This window comes from Hippoglossus hippoglossus, chromosome 18 (genome assembly GCF_009819705.1).
Source record: "Hippoglossus hippoglossus isolate fHipHip1 chromosome 18, fHipHip1.pri, whole genome shotgun sequence".
Lineage (NCBI taxonomy): Eukaryota > Metazoa > Chordata > Actinopteri > Pleuronectiformes > Pleuronectidae > Hippoglossus > Hippoglossus hippoglossus.
The window spans coordinates 6,374,740-6,390,895 of NC_047168.1; the positions used below are offsets into that span (position 1 = coordinate 6,374,740).

Genomic DNA, 16,156 nt, shown 5'->3' on the forward strand with positions numbered 1-16,156 from the left:
GAGAGAGAGAGAGAGAGAGAGAGAGAGAGAGAGAGAGAGAGAGAGAGAGAGAGAGAGAGAGAGAGAGAGAGAGAGAATGAGAATGAGAATCTGGGCCTCCGTCTCAACTCCCTCGCAGCGCCCCCTACCGACACATGGGATAAATCGTTTTTTCTGCCCACAGCCAGAGACAGATTCCCTGAAGACAAAAGACTGTAGGCGGGGTTTAGAGACTGGGCCATCTGTGTGCTGGGGAGAGCTGCTGCATGAGTGTGTGCGTGTGTGTGTGTGTTGTGTGAGAGAGATGCAGAGGGAGAGAGGAAGAGGCCCCCCCCCCACCCCAGACAAGGCCTTTATTTGCATTATGGAAAAGTGGGTAGGCCTGTTAAGGTGGCCATCTCATATCCCATTAAACCAAGAACTGGCAGTCATGGCCAGTGACCTCTTAAGTAATATTTAACTGTTTTGTTTTGTTGTGGGGTCATACAACACAAGAGCCCACTGCTGTATGTTTGAAAATTATATGAATACCTGCATTACCAACAAAAACGTTCCATATCCTTGGTATTTTCTTTTGGTTTTATTGCAGCAAACCCCAATATGTAAAGAAAAATTGAAGTGGAAACCTTTTTCCACCAAAACTGTGTTTGCACATTTGAACAGAGGTAAAACAATATAGATGTGACCATGGAGCCTTGTGAATACGCAGCAAAAATAAACATTTAGTGTTTTTTGTGTTTTATGGAGTGAATGTGGTTATATGAAGAAATTTGTGTTGTTTTGTTCACCGAAAGACAACAGACAAAGAAGAGTCTCTCATCCAACATATGTCTATGAAAATATGATTTTGTGAGAGCCCAGAGATTCCTCCTTGTCAGACTCTTTTGAATAAAACTCCAATAACAGAAATCCAAATACACTTATTTAGGATTGGAGTGGGGCTACACACAGCCCATGAAAACATGGGTGAGGTTGCATGAAACCACTGTCAGAAGAATTGATGAAGCAATATCATCAATTCATGGTTGCAAGCAATTTTCATAAAATTCTTATAAAAGCTATTAATTATCAAACTAGAAGAATGTTTTTGAGCTGTTAAAGAGTTATTTTGCTCAACCCAGCTCCCAAACAGTGGAAGTAACAGCTGAGCCGAGTCAATGAGACGATCAGACGATTGATAGATAATTAATCTGCAGCTATTTATGTAATTGTAGTTGTGTACATTGTTATTAAAAAATATTCCTGTGCTATTAGTTTCTTTGATAATTTTACATGTTGTGAAGATAATCCTCAGTGTGGTTTCTATATTGATTGTGTCATACCTATGTCTCTGTATTTAAGATTGTATTGAGTTTATTTAAATAATTAAAAAATGGTGTACGTCCTCGGCTGTGTGTTCAGTCTACAATGACCTTGTCGTGCTCATGTTCTCCTTTAGTTCTCCTCTCACCATGTGTTCCATGATATGCCTGCAGGGACCTAAAGTGTGACTTTCACACAGTATTCTTTTACATTTTTGAGGTTGCTTTTCCATAAGGAAAGAAGGTGCATTGATATCTGTAATGGTGGGGGGGGGTGTTTTAAGATTCACCAGTTAATTAGAGTTTGTTTGTAAGAGCTGGAGTCAAGGGTGAAGAAAGAAAAACATTTCACTTTATGATAAATGACTATTTTGAATGTATTATCTCATCATTTATTCTGTCTGAAGCTTAATTGTATTTATTTGGAAGAAATATAGGGCAGCAATAGAAAATGGGTCATTTCATACTCAATATTGCCATCTAGTGGTCACTGTTACTAACTGCTTCAAGTCAGGCACTTCTATGAGCTAAATTTCACTCACTGTTTTTTTCTCCTTTCTAATATAAGAGAGAGCTGCAAATTGTCTATTAGTCTCAATATTCTCAAAGTTGAATTAACTTTTCTATGAATAACATTCATCATTCATCATGCATTCTGATGTATGTGCTGAGATTGATCTGAATTAAGATGAGATTAGATTTAGATTGAGAATTTAGATTTCTATTCATTCATGCATTTCTACATTTTTATGGCCTAAAGACTTTCATCATTTTAAAAGCCCATCTTTACAAAATTATAAAACAATGCACTAAAGGTTCCTGTGTTCCCAAACATACCAAGGACATGACCTCTGTGTCCTTGAGTCATTTCAGTAATCTATCCACGCAGCTTTGCTTTTATTGTAATTTGTGCATTTGAGTCAGGATGATGTCATGTGGAGACTGAGACAAATCCTGGAGCTGCTCCCTGGACGATGAATAATTGTAACCATTTGGACGCCGTCACATTTTTCTACTGAGATCAAAAATGAATATACTTTTGTGATGTACTATACGCCAATGAGCAGAGTCAGATTCAGTTTTTGTGCACCAATCTAAAAAAAAGCACCATTTAATGCTTTGTTTTCCAGCACTAGCGGTTTATGGCACTGAGGTTAATGACCATCTTTATTGCCCCGAATCACTACAGTAATGGAAATCCGGGTACATTATATATTACTGCAATGTTTCCCTTTACTCCCACTAATTATTTAGTTCGATTTAATTCCCAAAAGCATTGGGGTAGGTTATCAAACTCATATCCACAAACAATGTATAAATGACACCATCTTTACTTATATGAAACAGTGCATCACAGAGGTACTGATATCACACAACTATTGTCTTAAATAATCTGCCTTTTAAGTAATAAAATGTTTATTGTTTTGTTGTGTGATAAATGTTCATACTGACTGCGGACTATTCAAATCATTACAGGCCTATCAGTAACAATCTAGTTACAGGAGAGCAGTCACTAAATGAATCATACACGGATAAGGACATTTGTCAATTACATATGTCAATCGCAATATGAATGTGAGATAAAAACACAAATCAAAACGCAATGAACTAAAAGTTTCTTCTTCCTCTTCTTCTTCTTAATGCTACTGTTTGACCTTTCTTGTAGATGAACTACTACTATTATGTCTTACATCCCATCAACTCAGTTTTAACACATTTTAGAGTAGAGAGAGGGTGACCTTCAAAGAGTAAAAGATTTGGAAAAAAAGGTTATGAAATAAGTGCAGTAAGTTTATAAAGATTATAGTGAAGTGTCACATGGGTTTGACTGCTTGGATGTGTTAAGGGTTTGTAATCAACTTTATATTACATGTTACTCCCAACTCTTTCTTATATGTTACCATCTTCAGATTATATTCTGTGATCAGCCCTCTGTGCAAACAAGGATACTACATCCGTGGTAAAGCAGTGACGCATTCAATTGCTGTCGGAATATTGAGAATTAGATGATCGGCGTGTTGCTAGTTTGGTATGGGGTAGCGTGGCCGAGCGGTCTAAGGCGCTGGATTAAGGCTCCAGTCTCCTCGGAGGCGCGGGTTCGAATCCCGCCGCTGCCAATGAACCATAACTTTTTTCTCTGTTGGTCTGATGTTCTAGTATTAGGTGTCACATGACAGATGATATCAACAGACGACACGAGCAACATGGTGAATTTACAGGAAGTAGTCCCAACACTGTGCTGAGCTTCACACCAACTGTTCTGTTTTGGTGAGAAATACTGTCCATGTTCGCAGGGCTGGAAAATGTTAATGAAATAGTCTAATTCATTCACTGTCATGAATACTCTGAGCTGATGGTGGTACATAAGTACATTTACTTTACTTTACTCAAGTAAATGCTGCACAGTCTATGGTGAGCACAATGTACTTTGCACTTTTACTCCACCACATTTTAGAGGGAAATATTGTACTTTTTACTCCATTACATTGAACCGAAAGCTGAGTTTACTACTCTCTCTGCAGATTAACATTTTGAACACAGAACGTTTGATGATCTTGTAAAAGGTGAGGCATTGTTAAAAGCTAAACTAAACAAAATATTCAAAACGTTAAATAGGTGACTGGACCGACCACAACCCTGACTTAAATGAAGGCACCACGTACAATAATCCAGTACAATATGATATGTGATCACAAGGGTTCATTGTGAGGCTGAATCATTTCAGGAATATTGCCCTTCTAGAAAGATCATCCACTGTAATTCCTCTGTATTAATCCCCCTGGAGCAGAAACCTCTGCAGAAGCCTGGGTTGGCCTCATTGGCTCTCATTCAGATCCACAGTTTCTTTGACTTTGATAATCTAAGAAAATCTGCACACAGTGTACACCCATCTTTTTCACATGGAATTTATAATTTGGGTATAGTATTTGTCTTTTTTTTTTGTGGGAAATTTTCCCTCCATAACACAAATCATTACATTTTAGGGTGAATATAAGGTTAGGTTAAGTTTGAGTTAAGGTTAGGTCAAGGTTAATGTTCAGGTTAGGTTGGGGTTAGGATTAGGTATCTCTCTATCTCTCTATATTAGATCTGCATTGCAAGAGATATATAGGTATATGTGTGAACATGCATGTGGCTGTAACCCTCACACATTTGAGGGGGAATGCACAGAAAAGAGTTTCATATTTACAAGTTTCCAGACAGAGGTAGACAAAATGCAGGCAGTAGGACACAGAGTCACACTTCAACTTGAGGATGAGTTGACATGTTTGACTGTGTGTCTCAGCTCGGCTGTATGCATGACTAGAAGCCATGGTATGCCTGCAGGGGCCTAAAGTGTGACTTTCACACAGTATTCCTTTACATTTTTTAGGTTGCTTTTCCAAAGGGAAAGAAGGTGCATTGACATCTGTAATGGTGGAGATTCACCAGTTAATTAGAGTTTGTTTGTAAGAGCTGGAGTCAAGGGTGAAAAGGGTCAGCAATGGAATTGGCCTACTAAAAAATGTATTGTTGCTGTTACTGACTGTATTTAAAACAAGAGTAACTCTAAATGGAGCTGCAGCGATTCCACGTGACAAGAAGCGACACAAATCCTCAAATGAATCTCACTGTATGTGACTTTCCTCATAGTTTGAGAGCAGCGCTACTGCTGTCACGGCCTTGAATGCGCCCGTGGGGGGTGTCGGTGGGTTGTGAGAAGTCTGAGCTGAGGGGCGGCACGTGAAGGCGGCGCGGCGCGGCGGAGGAGAGAAAAGGGCACAGGAGCAAACCGTGTGTTCAGCCGCTCGCTGTTTGGCGCCAACCGCGCGTACAGAGAAATAAAACAGTCAAAAATCCTCATTTTTATTCCTCCCGGCAGATTCGTCCTCGGCCCCTGCCGCTGCCTCAGCCGCCGCTCGGCGCGTTAGCCTGCTAGCATCGGCCGCGCACACCACCTCCCGTTGTCATATTAATGTGACTGTGGCCCCCTCGTCTCTGTGGCCACGATACTAATAACTCAGCAGCGGCGGAGCGCGGGGACAATAGAGGCGTGTTTCTCCTGGGGGAGCCGAGCAGACACAGCGCCAAAAATGGGGGTGAGTTGCTTCTGTTTCTGCTCACACGTACAATGAAATGGGTTTCTAGTGAGTGGGAGGCTGGTGGTGGTGCGGCGGCGAGGGAGAGGAAGAAATGAAGAAAGAAAGGGGGAGGAAGGGGAAAGGAGAGGAAGAGAGACCGTGGTGGATGGATGTAGCTGTAGCTCAAGGTGTCGGCTAGCCGTGGAGCTACCTCCACACAGACCCCAGCAGCAGCGGCTAGCCTCGGCTAACACACACTCTTTACATGGCTGTTTCTCAGCATTGACCTTTCCGCTGGGCACAGCTAACTTCCCACCGGTGTGTGTTGTGACATTGTTAGCATGCTAGCTGTGTTAGCCACTCCGGAATGCCACATTCACGACGAGTGCCTTGCTAGCTACCGATGCTAACCACTCAACTCTACGTGTGTGTACATCGTTTTTACTAACCGTGCCGTGCTGGCCCGCCTGGTTATCACACACACCCAGGCTGGTTGTGGGGGTTAATATTGTACTCAGCACTAACCCGGGCCTTAACTAGGGGGTTAGTTCCCACAAGTTTAGCTCGTCCCCGTAAGCAGACGTGACTTCATCCGCCACTTTCACTCCTCTTAAACCAATCCACGTGTTTGCACAGTCTGCAGCCTCCCTGTGCTTGGTACTGACTTAATGCTCTGAGCTACAGTTGGCAATTCAACTGCATTCCTTCCCACAACTGTTGCCTCCTCTGTGCAGGTCTGGATCTAATGGAGCAATTCAGCTAATTTTCTAACTTGCCTGCACCCCCCCCCCCCCCCCCCCCCCCCCTTTCTTTTGCCATTGTTTGTCCATGATGCAGCCATTTAGGAGTGTAAACATGTCCCTGTGAACTTGATTAACATGTTGTGAATAGATGGACCCTTCGAGGCACAGTAATGGAATTTAGTTGAAATTACTTTCCCATTATCTAGAAAGCTTGTCTGATCATGTGGTAACATCTTCAAATGGCCCTTTTTTTGTATGAACAACAGTCTGGAACACTCGTATGGTTTATGTATAATGTAAAACAGAACTGCGTCAAATTGTCACATTTGAGAGAGTGGAAACAGTTAATGTTCAGTGTGTTTTCTTGATAAAAGACTTAGTTGATCATCTAAGAAGTTAATTTTTTTAATGACTTGGTGCTGAGGCCCCCAGATCCTGACCCAGATCTTGTCTTGTGATCAAATTAGCTTGTTGTTTATGGCTGGAATAGTAGTCACACAAATTGAATAAATGGCATTTCCATAGCTAAGTATCTCCTTTGCTATTTTAGTATCATTTCATCAAAGTGTATTCATTTTAATGTTGGAGGGGGTGGCTTTAATTTCATCAAGTAAGTTGGTCCTACTCCTGTAAACATCCTGACGTGCAACATGATTATTTGTACGCTGTATTATGTCATCAGGGAGGTTTATTTCACCAGCGGAAAAGCTTTTAAACTAGAATTGCACTCAGTAGAGCGCATACCTCTGCCAAGTCCCAACAGTCCCCTTAAATTCAATCAAGCTGCACCAAAATGCACACCCTCATATGTATTAGTCCCCTCAACATGCCTATTGTTTTCATCAAGATCCATGGATTATTTTCCTGATTCCTGGGAAATGGTGAAAGTGTCAAAAAAACACTATGAGAAAATTCTAGATCTAGATCCACACCTTAATTTAATGGGTCCTATTCCTTCCACCAAGTTTCGTGGTTATCGTTCAGGGAGTTTTTGTTCAATCTTGCTTACAAACAAGCAGAACAGGCAGAGGTGGAAACATAAGGTGTTTGGCGGAGGTGTGTTGAAGTGTTCCTGCCAAGTCACCTCTGTTGTGATTCACTGTTCACCTTCTCTACAAACCACAGCAGTCAATAGTTAAAGATGGCTAATAATCATTTGTGTTGGTTTACTATAGAATCACATTTGCAGCAGCTGTTGGTGTGTGTTCTCGCTGTTGCAAAGAATTGATGCAGCCAGAGTAATTTGTGTGAATTATAGCTGCACCATTGCTGACACCAGCAGTGGACATGAAGCCAGGATCCGGCTAAATTAGAGTATCAGTATCACAGACATTTTCCAATACTATAATCCCACACTGACAGCAATATGCACCATCAGCGATACAGTATAAACACAAGACTATTTCACACAGCATTGAGCAACACAGCAAGTGTTGGTCATAAAAGCTACTGATGTGAATATGAATATTCTTGTTTTTACCTCTCTTGTTATCTTGCTGTTTTTATAGACTGTAAGATCATGTTTTTAATAGTAATAAGATTTTCTTTTTCATTGTTTAGTGATGCGTGCTGTTCTGCATGGCTGACCTTCATTTGCTTGTCTTGCTTTGATACATCTGGTTGTACTAGTTCTGTGGTTTAGAGGTCTGTTGTGTTCTTGGGTCATTAAGTCTGTGTTTGTCATGTTGATGCAGGTTCTACAATGAGGCCTGCACACACAGAAAAAGCATTTTAACCGTTTCCATTTACCGCTCTACTAATAATAAAAGACAAAGCTGCGGAATCCAGATGGAACTTATATGGTTTCTTTGGTTCATATATTTGTTTCTTAAGAAGGGGATCAGCACTTTTGAGCAGCTGCATCAGGGTTAAGTTATGATATATAAGCCTTAAAGATCATTCAGTGATTTACTCTGTCTGTGAGAGGTGGCCTGATGATGCTTTAATGAGAAGTACTGCACGTGCATTTCCATCTTGACATATTCCTACATTCAACGCTTCCTTATTTCCTGCTTTCAGAGGAAGTCCAACAGAGCAAAGGAGAAGAAGGCCCGGCGTCAGGAGGAGAGGGCGGCTATGGACGCGGTCTGTGCTAAGGTGGAAGCTGCCAATAAGGTAAATTTGGTTGCAGAGTGGCAGCTGTTATCATGCAGGATGACTTTTTTGGGCGTGTGAGAATAAGAGGTTAGGGTGTGAACTGCTTTCTTACTGCAAAAAAAGAGAGAAATATTCTGGTTTTGCTGTCCTGCCAGTTGATAATGACGTTGCATCATCTAGGAAATAAAAGTACTCTTTGTATTTGTAAATGCTTCACATAAAGGCAGCCACCACATGGTCCTCTAACACATGCCCTCTCAGAATGTATAACCTCCACTGTGCCCTCCCTGCCCTAATTACTCCAATAATTGATATGCTCTTGACATGAAAAGCAGAACACAGTGCCATGTTTCTCAATGCATAATTGATGGCCAATATTAAATCCTGCCCATCTAACAGAACACACAGCAGACAGACAGCTCCTGCAGCTCGGAGGTGGGCTGGAGCATTAGTAAGCTGTGCTGAGGCCTGGAGGAGAACAAAGCTCTCACACTCTCCTCGAGCTGAGCCGCAGCCACTTCCTCAACAGGCTCTAAACAGAACAGGCCGGCCCGGGCTCACTGCGCCTTTTCTGTGTCACTTTGTCCCAAAATGGGCCACTTACTGTTTTGTGCTGTGCTTGCTCTCTGGCTCCTCTCCCCCTGCCGATGTGCCAGCAGAGAAGGAATGCATGAAATTCTCCCCAAGTAAAATTCATTTTTTTGTTTATGCTGTTGCCAACAGTAACACACTTGGATCTGGGCTGTTGTTAGAAATGAACAAATAGTGCATTCATTGCTTACAAAAGCCAGGGAAATCCTGATCCTGGTAGGTTCTACTTAGTCTTTAAATGGAACAGAGGTGTGGATGGATCAATCCTCAGGAACGGGGGGGCTCAGAGAAACACCAAATTTGAGCTTCTGTTTAAAGAAGTTGAAAGGATTTGTATCTAAAAGTCAAAAGCAGGAATGTCACTTTCTTTTTTTTTTAAACGTGATGCCAAGCCTGAACCAATATTTATATTTGTCAGATATCTGTTCCTGCTTCTCCACATGGTGCTACCTGCTGACATGATTTCCTCGAAGGTGTCAGGATCCAGGACCAAACAAAATTACAGAACGCTTAACCTGAAGCCCCAGGGCACTCAAAGTGTGATATCTGGACAATAATACTGTCCTGCATATTGTTTTAAAATATGGTCTTCTATCAAATTGCAATAAAAAACTGCCAGAATCGACGATTTAAGGTTTTGTTTTAGATTAGTTTTATGTAATGTGTAACAGTGAGGCAGATTATTTTGTTAGATGTTTCAACTGTACTTTGATTGTGTGTGATTTTGCACATGTGTAATTAAGAGCCATTCAATATTAGAAAAATATCCAAATGAACATTGTAACTGAAAAACATAAATATCATCCAGCATTTTTCTATGGTAAAAAGGTCATTAAATTAAAAGGGTATTGAAAACCAAAACGTTTAATTTCAGTAGGTGGGCAGTTACCTCGAGCATGAGCAACTTTAGAGTAACCTGCAGAATACCACTGGAAAATATGTGGCCGTTTGAGTGTCTGGGCCTCTGGGCCTCAGTGTCTCATGATATAAGAAAAGTGGTATTCTTAATTTGAGATCATTTATACTGTCTGGGCCAAGGAAAACCTGACTTTGTGGATGCTTGTTATGACTAACTAAAGGCGCTGTAACACAAATAGCTCTGTTATTTCTCTGCCTGTATGAGCCAGAGTTGGAGAATTTAGGATCCACACAGTTCCAGTCGCTTTCAATGTCATTTTTTGTGAATTTCTGCTTTCGCAAGGAAAGTGTTATTTGAGAATATGAATAATGATAAAAGTAATGAATGATTAATTGCCTCACAGCAAGAACATTGCTGGTTTGTTTTCATACATATTCACACATGACCAAAGCAGCAGGAGATTCCCCAGTGAGATGCTTTCAATACAACACAGAAATCTACACAGCAACAGCCAGCTCTTCTTTTTCATGTAAAGATATTTGTATTCTTTATGTTTGGCATCTGTCCGGAAATTATACAGAGTTCTGTGCAGGTTTGAAAGCAGCTTATGTTAGCCCTGCGATGCGCTTTCGACCCGTCCTGGATGTACCCCGCCTCTCGTTCAATGTCAGCTCGGATTGGCTCCTTTTTAAATGATAGGTGGTGTTCATGATGGATGGATGGTTTGTGAATAAAATTTCAGAAAACTGTGCAAAAAGCCCTTTAAGATATCTTCCTCAGTCCAGATCAGAACTCAAAAGATGTTTAATTTTTACAAGTTACTCCTTATGGTATCATTCATTTGAGCTTAATATATCTAAACTAAATCTTAGAAGGGGAACGACTGTTTGAAGTTTGTTATGAAAGCCTCTAAAGCAAATTTTGCTTCTTTTTCTCACAGCTGGATGATCCACTGGCTGCCTTCCCAGCTTTCAAAAAATACGACAGAAACGGGTATGCATTGCTTTGTATGCCTACAAAGGACTCATTTAGAATTTCATGAAATACATACTTGTTTCGTTTGCCACATGGAGGGGACAGTTGGTCTGCTGGTGGTATTTCTGTCTCCCTCCCACTCTGCACACATTTGTCACACATTCTCAATGCTGATGACCCTGTTGTCCTCCTGTCCAGGCTGAACCTGCAGATAGAGTGTAAGCGGGTGTCCACCCTCAATCCCCTGTCTGTGGAGTGGGCCTTCGAACTCACCAGAGCCAACATGCAGACACTGTAAGAAGCCTTTTTCTGCCTTGTTGTAGTTCAGGAACAAAATCGTTTCCAGAGATGAATGGACAGACTCTCATAGATATGCATTGTAGATTAGAGCTGGGAAGAAGTGCAGACAAGCCAGAAATCCAAAGTGTGCAGCAGAATTGTGAAGTGACATCAAACAGGGACAGAGTGAGATGTGGATCTGTTTTTTAATGAGTAGGAATTTGATCATACACAATGAGGAGCCCGAGGAAAGGAGAGTAGAAGCAATGCAGACCGATTTGAGATGAGGCAGAGAAATTACTACAGTTTATCTCCTCGCTGTGCCAGAAGGGTTAGGGTTAATTTAACAAATGGCACACAGTACGTTTCAACTTCAATTTCTTCCATTTTGAAAAAGGCTCCTTTCTGAGGTGATGATGCAGAGAAATGCGAGGGTAAAATTAGCGCACGCAGGTCACGTTTGGGTCAACACTTTTACTTTCTGCTGCGCCGTAGGTACGAGCAGAGCGAGTGGGGGTGGAAGGAGAGGGAAAAGAGGGATGAGATGAACGACGAGAGGGCGTGGTACCTGCTGGCCCGTGACGGCGACTCCGCCCCTGTGGCCTTCTCTCACTTCCGATTCGATGTGGAGTGCGGGGAGGAGGTTTTATATTGGTAAGCTCCCATTCCACAAGTTTCTATATTTCAGGACAAGTCTATCAGCACTTAACCATTTTGTCTCGATTCTCCAGCTATGAGGTGCAGTTAGAGAGCAGAGTGCGGAGGAAAGGACTCGGCAAGTTCCTCATCCAGATACTACAGCTCATCGCTAACAGGTAAAAAACCACAGCTACCTTAATGGCAGTGAGAAAATTTGTGATTTGTGAAAACATAAGGTAAATGTATTTGTTTTCTGTTTCTTTTCTGCTCTCGCGTTGTCTCTGTCCAGTACACAGATGAAGAAAGTGATGTTGACAGTTTTCAAACACAACCACGGGGCTTACCAGTTCTTCAGAGATGCTTTACAGTAAGTATACTGGCTCCACAAGGATATTTACCTCTGTCTGTTTTAGTCTGCATTTGTTTGTTAGTTAGCAGGATTAGGCGAAAACGACTAAACTGATTTCCATTCAATTTTGTACAGGGGTGGGCTATTGCATATTAAGGGGGCTGATATTTTTTTATATAATGATGATGGTTCATATTTCTTATCGTGTACTGAAAACTGCCTGAACTGTTTAACCCTTAGTCAGAAGTAGTAGTTTGTTTGTAGTAAGTGTTGATGGCTGTGTTCATGTATACATGATGCTCTTATGTTGAAACATCACTCTTCCCCTTTCACGTAACCTCTTCAGCCTCCTTCGTCCTTCTTAACTAAACCCCTCTCATCTCACCTGTTTTAGGTTTGAGATCGACGAAACTTCGCCGAGCATGTCCGGTTGCTGTGGCGACGACTGCTCTTACGAGATCCTGAGCCGGCGGACCAAACACGGCGAGGCATCGGCGGGACACACCCACGGGGGGGGCCACTGCGGTGGCTGCTGCCACTGATTTGACTCCAGTTACACCTTTTCTGATTGGTTTAAAAAGCCAGCAACTTTCATGGCTGTGTGTGAAAGCTTGAGCTGCCTGCTATTCTGCAAACATTGAGTTTGAACGGTCATCTCTACGGCCGTTTAAAATGAACAGATGGTGGAATACCTGGCTACAGATGTTGATGTCGCATTGAGATTCACGTGTCTCTTTGTTTCCCGCTACAAAGGCAGAATGCAGTGTGAGCTTTCACACATAGCTCCTGTTTGTCGTTTCCTACTTCTTGGTTCAATGTCCAAGTCATCTTTTCTCATTCCCTTCTCCCACTTAATGATTATCAGTAGTTCCCAGTCAAGAAAAAGGCCTTTTGCTGACATTATTTTACCAGCCACACTCAACCTCATGCCATCTTTCTCTCATCTCCTAAGCTGTTTTCAGACATGACCTGCATATAAAATCCAGAGAATTGGCTACAAAGTTTACCCGCAGTTTTCCTTTCACACATGTACAACACAGCGGGATGTTCTCTGCACAGACGCGTTCACAACAGCAACAAATCCTCCACGTTATTCAGGCGAGACTAAGAGCAGCCGGGTGCAGCAGACAGGCAGGAAGTGACGTATTAACTCTGCTGCGGAGATCACATGGTTTTCACACACCAATGTCGACTATTATCACCACAAACTCTCCAGACATATTTGTCAAGTTTCTTCAACGTATATGACACCACGTTTTCACCGTGATGTATAGGTTTTCTTTGTCTATTTCATTTTTGCGTTTGTCGCGTGTTACAAGCGTCATCAACCCGCTCACGGTGAATCCAGCAGGAGATCCCCTGCTGTCTTCTTACATCCTCTTTTAACGGACAGTATACTAGGAGGCCAGGCAGATAAAGTCCGCACAAAGTGCAGAGCGTCTCACTCGGTCTTTTGCGTTCACATTTTCACCTCCTCTGGACAACATACGGAGGAACTGCAGGGTTCAGTGCATGTCTGAAAGCAGCTCAAATGTACTATACTGTATCAAATCCTTCTGCAGTGCTGCTTTATCCAAAGTGGTACATTTAAGTAAGTTGATCATGCTTCAACTTGAGTGACCATGAATACTCAGCAGGTTAAAATCTGACTTTTTAAAATTTCCTTGGGATCTCATACAAAGGCTCGGAACTTGTTTCCCACAGGATTATTTTGAATGTACTCGAGTTAATATCCCCTAATTGACCCCTTGAAAACCGTCTCAGAAGCCTCCGTTATATTCTAACCCGAATTATATGCTAATGTGGTTTCTTACATTTTATTTTAGCTAAAGCACATTTGCCCACAATGCTACTATTACATGGTTACACTACCTAAATTGCATGAGCCAGCTTCTCTCTTTGGGTTATAACTAAATGTATAGATGTCTCCCTAGCTTTTATTTTTTTATAACTTATGAGAAGATGTTCAAGGTTGCCTTTTTTTTGTCACGACTTCTTTCTCCCAATGACTTGAGTAAAAAAAAAAACATTCATTTTTCATTTGTTGCGGTAAATTTGCATCCAACCCACAAAGTAAATAATGCTTTAACCTCTCATATTTTATAATCAGAGGACATGAGTTGAAACGTTTACTTTTTCCCCTCCATCTTTTCCTGGGAGATTCACTTCCTGTTGCCACATTTTCCCATACTTCAGTTCTGTTAAAAACAATACCATCCTCCTCTACTTTCTCCTCTTCATTGTGCCTCTCTGTTCTCCCTCCCATGTCCTAAAGGTGCTAATGGATGATGGCAGATGTGTTAAGGTTGCTCTCATCTTGAGTCACCTTTTGTACAGTTGCATTTCTCCTATTTGCCTCTTAGTTTGCTTTGTTTCCAAGAGGTACTAATGATAAACAAGTTGATGCTACTTTTAGCTGTATTTAAAAAAATTTAAAAAAAAGGAAAAAAAACTACTAAAACCATCTTCCATCCCTTATATATTTTGTTAGCATGAGCGAATCATATTGCTTTAACATGGATGAGAATCGCTAGATGTCACCACTTCATTAAATGGAAGGGGATGAATGCTGTTTTCCTTGGAGGAAGGAGCACAGATGGATGGATGAGTGGACGGGGGATAGAAGTAATCGCAGAGCACTGAAACCGTTCTTATGGTCATTATTCTTCTCTTTACCTCAGTCGTGACGCGTTTTCCCAGCCCACTGTCATTAGCTTGCATGACAAGATTTACAAAAGTTAAACAAAACTGATAGTTAACATGGATTACACCACAGTGATGCTGCCTCTGAAGGTCAGCTTCACTGTTTAAACCTGCACCTAAAGTCCTCATGTGGTTCTGTAGCATTACTTCAATGTTTCATACAAATCTGTGCATGTTAGACGTATGTGAAAGGGCTGATTGTGTGAAATTGAAAGGTAATGCTTGGGTTTGAGCATCTACGCGTTGAGTGGAGTTTTACTGTACAGCTGCCAAGATGCGTGTAGGAGTTCCACTGAGGATTTTAGATTCACTAGTCAACCTAGAAAGGCTGCTGTAACCACTTCCACCTTGTCGATTCCATATCTGTTTACAGAACCTTCAGGGTATTTTTGGACAGTTTAAAGCGCCTGTCAGCTGGGTTGAAGGCCCCGATTTTAAAAAGAAATCCATCAATTCCAGGACTGTAGTCGGTTTGTGAGGACTTTGTGTGTGGGCTGGAAGAGTGAAAAGATGCTTCTTTACACTACTGTGGATGCGAATATTCATCTGTCTGATGTGGCTGAGAGAGCCTTAACTAGGTACGGTTTGAAATGTTTTTAAAACTGGTCCAATCATTGACCCCTCGAGATTTCATACAGATTATTGCCTGGTTAGTATGTTGAAAACGAAACTAAAATAATACGTTGCGCGTCAACAAAAATGTTATTAAGAACACAAACCCTTGTGAATGATCGAGTCTGGAACCTGAGGTGAACGTTTTTTGCTTGTTTCCAAACCTGATGGAGACAATAAAATATTCATATAAAAAATATTCTGCACCTGTAGACAACATGTTGGTGTTTCCTGCTTGTTTGAACTCTGATCATGAGCAAGAAAAAACAATCAAACAATATATTGCTTGTTTTTGTTTTAGACTGCCTTCTGATAAGTACAGTAATTAATTTTTTTTGTACCGCATAGGTTACAGTAAAAAAAAAAAAAAAAGATGTTGTACATAGTGGTAGTTTATAACCGACTGACAGTCTCTCTCAGGTTAATCAAATGTAATCAAACCTCATCTGTTTTACTTAAACAGCCATGTTGTCAGTTTGGTGTTTGCTCGATTGAATTGGCCGCAGCTCGGACCCAGAGTCAATTTATTTGTGTCATACCATATTTAAATGAATTTCCGATTTGTAAAACTGTATCAAACTTTACTAAGAAAAGAATAACTTCTTTTCAGGAGTTGATTATAGTTCTTGCGTAACGTGATGCAGTAAAAGAAAAAGTTGTTCACCTTGGAGATGTGAAATGGCTTAAAGGAAATATGACACAAAGTTTGAACTGAACCTGGATCCGTGCTCAGTGGTTTCATTCAGTCCAGATAAGTGGGCTGTGTTTAAAAAAAAAAAAAAAAAAAGATGGCTCGCTTGAACCAGAAATACATTTGTGAAAATATCCTAACTTGATAAATGAGCCTAAACTTTGCGAGTTTATTTCAAAGTCACTGAGAAGTTTTATTTTGGAAAATGGTTACATACCCTCACAAAATTAGAGATCTATCTACTGGTCTTTTCTCTGTGTGTGTATGTGTGTATATA

General features: G+C 41.1%; 1 protein-coding gene and 1 non-coding gene across 2 annotated transcripts; both read left to right on the forward strand.

Moving 5' to 3' along the window:
- The first annotated feature begins 3,315 nt into the window (after nucleotides 1–3,315).
- On the forward strand, nucleotides 3,316–3,397 carry trnal-aag. Its single transcript has one exon. It is a non-coding gene; the product is annotated as a tRNA-Leu (tRNA).
- Nucleotides 3,398–4,931: 1,534 nt separating this feature from the next.
- naa40 (N-alpha-acetyltransferase 40, NatD catalytic subunit) lies at nucleotides 4,932–12,932 on the forward strand. Its single transcript, XM_034568706.1, has 8 exons — nucleotides 4,932–5,359; nucleotides 8,104–8,199; nucleotides 10,572–10,624; nucleotides 10,805–10,900; nucleotides 11,381–11,539; nucleotides 11,617–11,700; nucleotides 11,814–11,891; nucleotides 12,268–12,932. Exons 1-8 carry the CDS (start codon nucleotides 5,354–5,356, stop codon nucleotides 12,413–12,415), a joined length of 720 nt encoding a protein of 239 aa, XP_034424597.1. The 5' UTR covers nucleotides 4,932–5,353; the 3' UTR covers nucleotides 12,416–12,932.
- The last annotated feature ends 3,224 nt before the right edge of the window (nucleotides 12,933–16,156 follow it).

Bases quoted from the DNA above. Each gene is read 5' to 3' on its own strand.
- naa40 (XM_034568706.1), top strand. The intron at 10,625-10,804 runs GTATGCATTGCT...CCTCCTGTCCAG, and splicing joins AAAAAATACGACAGAAACGG to GCTGAACCTGCAGATAGAGT. The intron at 11,540-11,616 runs GTAAGCTCCCAT...TCGATTCTCCAG, and splicing joins GGGGAGGAGGTTTTATATTG to CTATGAGGTGCAGTTAGAGA.